This window comes from Nicotiana tabacum, chromosome 5 (assembly GCF_000715075.1).
Source record: "Nicotiana tabacum cultivar K326 chromosome 5, ASM71507v2, whole genome shotgun sequence".
Lineage (NCBI taxonomy): Eukaryota > Viridiplantae > Streptophyta > Magnoliopsida > Solanales > Solanaceae > Nicotiana > Nicotiana tabacum.
In genome coordinates, this window is record NC_134084.1 from 89,698,706 (window position 1) to 89,703,475 (window position 4,770).

The 4,770-nt window shown below is 35.9% G+C and overlaps 1 protein-coding gene across 1 annotated transcript; it reads right to left on the reverse strand.

Annotated features, from left to right (window-relative positions):
• Positions 1-2,387: 2,387 nt before the first annotated feature.
• On the reverse strand, positions 2,388-4,104 carry LOC107760131 (UPF0481 protein At3g47200-like). The gene has a single exon (XM_016578147.2). The coding sequence runs from the start codon at positions 4,046-4,048 to the stop codon at positions 2,510-2,512; it is 1,539 nt and encodes a 512-aa protein (XP_016433633.2). The 5' UTR covers positions 4,049-4,104; the 3' UTR covers positions 2,388-2,509.
• Between the last annotated feature and the right edge of the window lie 666 nt (positions 4,105-4,770).

The following is a 4,770-nucleotide window of genomic DNA, read 5'->3' on the forward strand; positions in this document are numbered from 1 at the left end:
GGAATTGGATAAAATTGGTATGGCTGGGCTCGTATCGGAATGTGTGTTCGTAATTTATAATTTTTGTCGGGTTCTGGGGTGCGAACCCAGGGTTGACGTTTTTATTTTAGTTAAAGATCGAAGCTTTATTATTCGAAATTATTTTCTATGGCTTTTATTTTTGATATTAAGTTATTTTGGCTAGATTCGAGTCGTTCCAAGGTTGTTTTAAGGGGGAAGAGCTTCTTTAAGTATTGATTTAGATTCTTTGAGGTAAGTATCTTGCTTAGCTTTGTTGGGGGAATTTTTCCTACTAATTGATATTGTTTACGACATGCGGAGGTGATGCATATACGAGGTGACGAGCGTATATGCATGTGACAGGGTAATCCATGATCAGGGTAGATTATACGATTCTTTGTGCCTTGTTAGATTATGTGAATTTCTTGCATCGTGTTTTACTTGACTTTTATAATAATATGAATATGAAATTCAATGCTAGAAACCATGATTCAGCTTATTATAACTTTATTAAATTTGATGAACTTTTTATGAAATTGTTGATATGCTAAATTTGGTCATCACTATACCTAATCACGAATACATTGCTAAGACTGTTATTCTTGAGATATTGGGGTTCCATACTTGAGTTGAAGATCACTTTAAAGATTTGTTGAGACACTTGAGCAATGGGGTTCTTGAAGTCTATTGAATAGTTTAATTGTGAAAGAGTTGTGATTCTCGTTCGTGTGGTTTATTTTGCTTAACCACTCTTCTTGATATTATTCGTGCTTCTTGCCTTGCTGGTTGTTGATGTATGTATGCATGCTTGGTGAGGAAGAGTGTAAAGCACAAACGGTGATGTCGTACAATTGTTATATATTATTATGTGAGGAAGAGCATAAAACATAAAGGTGAAGTCGTGCCATTTCAAATACATTATTATGCACGAAGAATAATGTCGTGCCATTTATTTACATTATCATATGAGAACGAGAGTGAGAGTACGAAGAGTGATGTTATTCCATTGCATTTGCATACTCATGTGAGGACGAGAGTAAAAGCACGAAGGGTGATGACATGCCATTGTTTTTATATTATCACATGTTCATGGCACGAAGGGTGTTTCTGTGCAAGCGAGGACGAGAGACATACATTGTGATATATTTTCCTTTTGTATGCATTTATGCCTTTATCTTGAGTTGTTACTATTGCACATATGTTTTCTATGATACTTATGGTTCTCACATCTTTGCATTTTTCCTTATTTACTTTTGTTCTATTTGTTCCTTCTATTTGTTACATATTACTATGTTCATGTCTATCTTCTTATTTGTTATATGTACATCTATGTCTTTTTCTCGTTTGTTGTGATTTCATCTAAACCTTCTACCTCACTAGCTGTTGAAATCTATGTTCTTCTACCTTACTTGTTGTCACTACTTTTGTGCCTCCTATCTCGTCTGTTGCTATTTTTCATATGCTTCCGACTTGTTTAATGCTGCTATCTGTGTACTCTCTACTTCGTTGTTACTATTATTAGCATTTGTTTTACCTGGTTGGTACTGTTATACATATACTCGATGAGACTGAGATAAATGCACGAAGGGTGTTGCTGTGCCAATCAATTTATCATACATACACATATTTGGTGAGGATGAGATGAATGCAAGAAGGGTGTTTCTGTGCCATTTGAGTTACTTTCTTGAACACATTCCTCATACTGTGAAGTTCGCGAATTTACTCTTTGTGTTTAGTGGTTATCGCTTTAAGAAAATGATTGGTTGTGATATTGAGAGAACTGGCCATGATTTCTTTTTGCAATCATACTGCTTCATATATTTGTTCTTGTGCTCTTCTCTGTTATTTGTAGTATTGTTTCTATTGCAAATCTACTGCACTGGTTATATTCGTTTTGACTTAAAAACCTCGTCACTGTTTCACCGAGATTAGTCAAGATACTTACTAGGTACATGGGGGCGGTTGTACTCATGCTACACTTCTCCACGTTGCGTGCAGATCTTGGAGTTGTGTAGCTATGAAAGACGGAGCCTTGCATTGAATACGTATTTGCACTCCAGATTCCTGCCACCAATTGTTTCTGGTAGTTTAGGGTTTATATTTTTATTTATGTAAATTTCAAACATATGATGTATTTTTTCTCAAACTGAAATTGTAATCTTATTCGTAGTCGCTCGTGACTTGTATTACCAGTCTTTGGGATATTGTATGGAATTCAGTAATATCATTTGTTGACCACTTTTATTTTATTAGAATTGTAATGACTACTCTTAGGCTAACTTAGCGGGTTGGGTTAGGTGCTATCACGACTAGGTGGATTTTGGATCGCGACATAACGTAAAAAAACAAAAAAATTAGTACTACTTTGTATACATAAACAAGAGTATAAAGATCGATCACCATCATAGCAGTAAGGTAGAAATGATGAATTCAACAAACATGACATACATTATTTTCTGCAGGAAAAAAAGGAGCTGGTTGGTTTTGAATCCTATACTAGATTATTATTTTAATTTGGTGGTTCTGCAAATTTGACCTGGAAACCTGCTAGAACTGTATCAGCCACTTGTAAAAGAATGAGAAAAATTGCTGCAATAAATGCAACAACAGTCCATGGGCTATCAAAATGAGTGTTCTTCCACTCAGCAACCCATACTTTGCCTTTGTCATTGTAATGATTCTCAATTTTGTGTTTCACATCAATAAAGGCATGAGGATTTGGCACCAAATCTGTTGCTATCTCATTGAAGAGATTTGCTACTTCTTGATCACTTCCAAGAAAGTTAAGTAGTATACCTTTTGATCTCAGCTCCTTCACATCTTCAGCATGATCAATTAGTGAATCCATCATACAAAGATAAGATGTAACACCAAAGTCATCTGGTGTATCTGGGCATGCCTCATATGCAACCAAGTTTAATAGCTCCGACTTGGTTGAATCATCTATAGTTATAGGTGGAAGTGTTAAAAGAGCTGAGAAACGGAATGAATTGAACTTAATATCTGAAAGACAACGTTTCTTTCCACACTCGAAATGGATTCCTGCTCTACTCAGCTCGCTGGCTGAACGATACGAGCACCACTCACCCCTTAGATAGCATCCGCCTCCAGAGAAAGCATTCGGGTCTATGAGTTGTGTTCTTAATATCTCGAGCAGATGAGCAGGTAACTGATCATTTTTTGAGCTTTCTTCTTGGGTAAGGGAAGGCTCTTCTTCTTCAGAATTCTTGCCAAAGAAATCAAGAAATAAATACTTGACACTTTGAATTATTCCATGGTTTTGAAGATCAGGCTTTGCATGTGCACTCAAGATGAATGTTTTAATCATCCTCATTCCTTCATCTTTCTTGAATCTACAGCTCATTAACACATGCAGGACTTCAAAAGGTAACTGATTTTCAAGTAAGAAAAGATCACGACGAATGAAAGCTATATCATGGCTCTTCATCTGCAGCTGCTTATAGCTTTTGCTATTGACAAGGCAGTAAATATATTGGAGAATGAAACAGCCATCCAAGAACATCATCTTTGCAAACTCCACGTCGCTGTAATATTTAGTGATGTCCTCAGCATAGCAGTCCCTAGCACTGGGCACAATGTCCTTGACCCTTGTGTAAAGCGCATCAATAGATACTGATTTTGCTTTGCTACTTTCTTTAGCAAACTGATTTGCCAGTAATACCTTGTACTTTTCCATAGGTTGAAGCTTGGATTTTCCATGGTGAAATGGACCGAGAGCAACCACAAGGGGCTCATAGCACCTTACATTTGATTCAATCTCGCGATGCATTTTGGGGACCATGTATATCTTTGGCTTCTCAGATGAGCCAATGGCAGGGTAATTCTCCACAGAAGATAGCCATTTTCTCTCCTTTTCACTGATTTCATGAGAATTTGAGTATGATTCTTGATGGAGTGTAATGCTCCATTCTTCTGGATTAATATCAGCAAACTTTTCACTACCGACGTTCCAACCTTCTTCTCTAGCAGGTTGTTTATCCATCTTCTCTTTATAATATGTAAAATTGTTGAGCATTAACATATGCATTTAAACTTAGTTATAGGACTAGTGAAAGAATAAAGGCTTTCTTTTACTTTAGGATAGGTGATTTCTCTTCATTGTCAGGTCAGGTATTTAAACATGCTTTTTCGGCTCTCTTTATAAATAGTCAGGACAAAAAAAAAAAAAAAAAAAAAGCAAGAATTTTCCATCTTTGATCATTCCAAACAGCAAGCTTCCAGCTCTCACTTTAATTGCTGGCACTACAGGAACGTGTAAAGATATTCACATCTCTAATTGCTTTAAAATTTCTTAGGCCATAGACCGTACAACTTGGTCTTTTTTGTGAGTAAAGATGTCCTGTTTGAGGAACACATTTTCCCTGGTATGATACTACTTAATTACACTCTCACAACAACTTCGTCTCCCCACACTGTGCACAGAACCATAAATTCTGATAAGGAAATTAAAAAAAAAAATTACACTAAAAGTTTTCTTTATATATAGCGGATGCAACAAGTTATGTATATACATAAAAGAATTACCAATATACATAGGGCACAAAGGGAATTAAATTGAACTTGTCTTCACCGTACATAGCTCCGCCACTGTTAACACATTGTCAATATTTTCTCCGTTCACTTTGTTAACTTTGTTTACCCTCAAAATCGGATAACAATTGAATTTTTAAGTGGTTTTAAGGATACCGTGGAGTAACTTGACACAAAGCGATAAATTAAGTTGCAATTGAAATAAACAATAGTAAAGTA

Bases quoted from the DNA above. Each gene is read 5' to 3' on its own strand.
- LOC107760131 (XM_016578147.2), bottom strand. From the start codon at position 4,048: ATGCATATGTTAATGCTCAACAATTTTACATATTATAAAGAGAAGATG.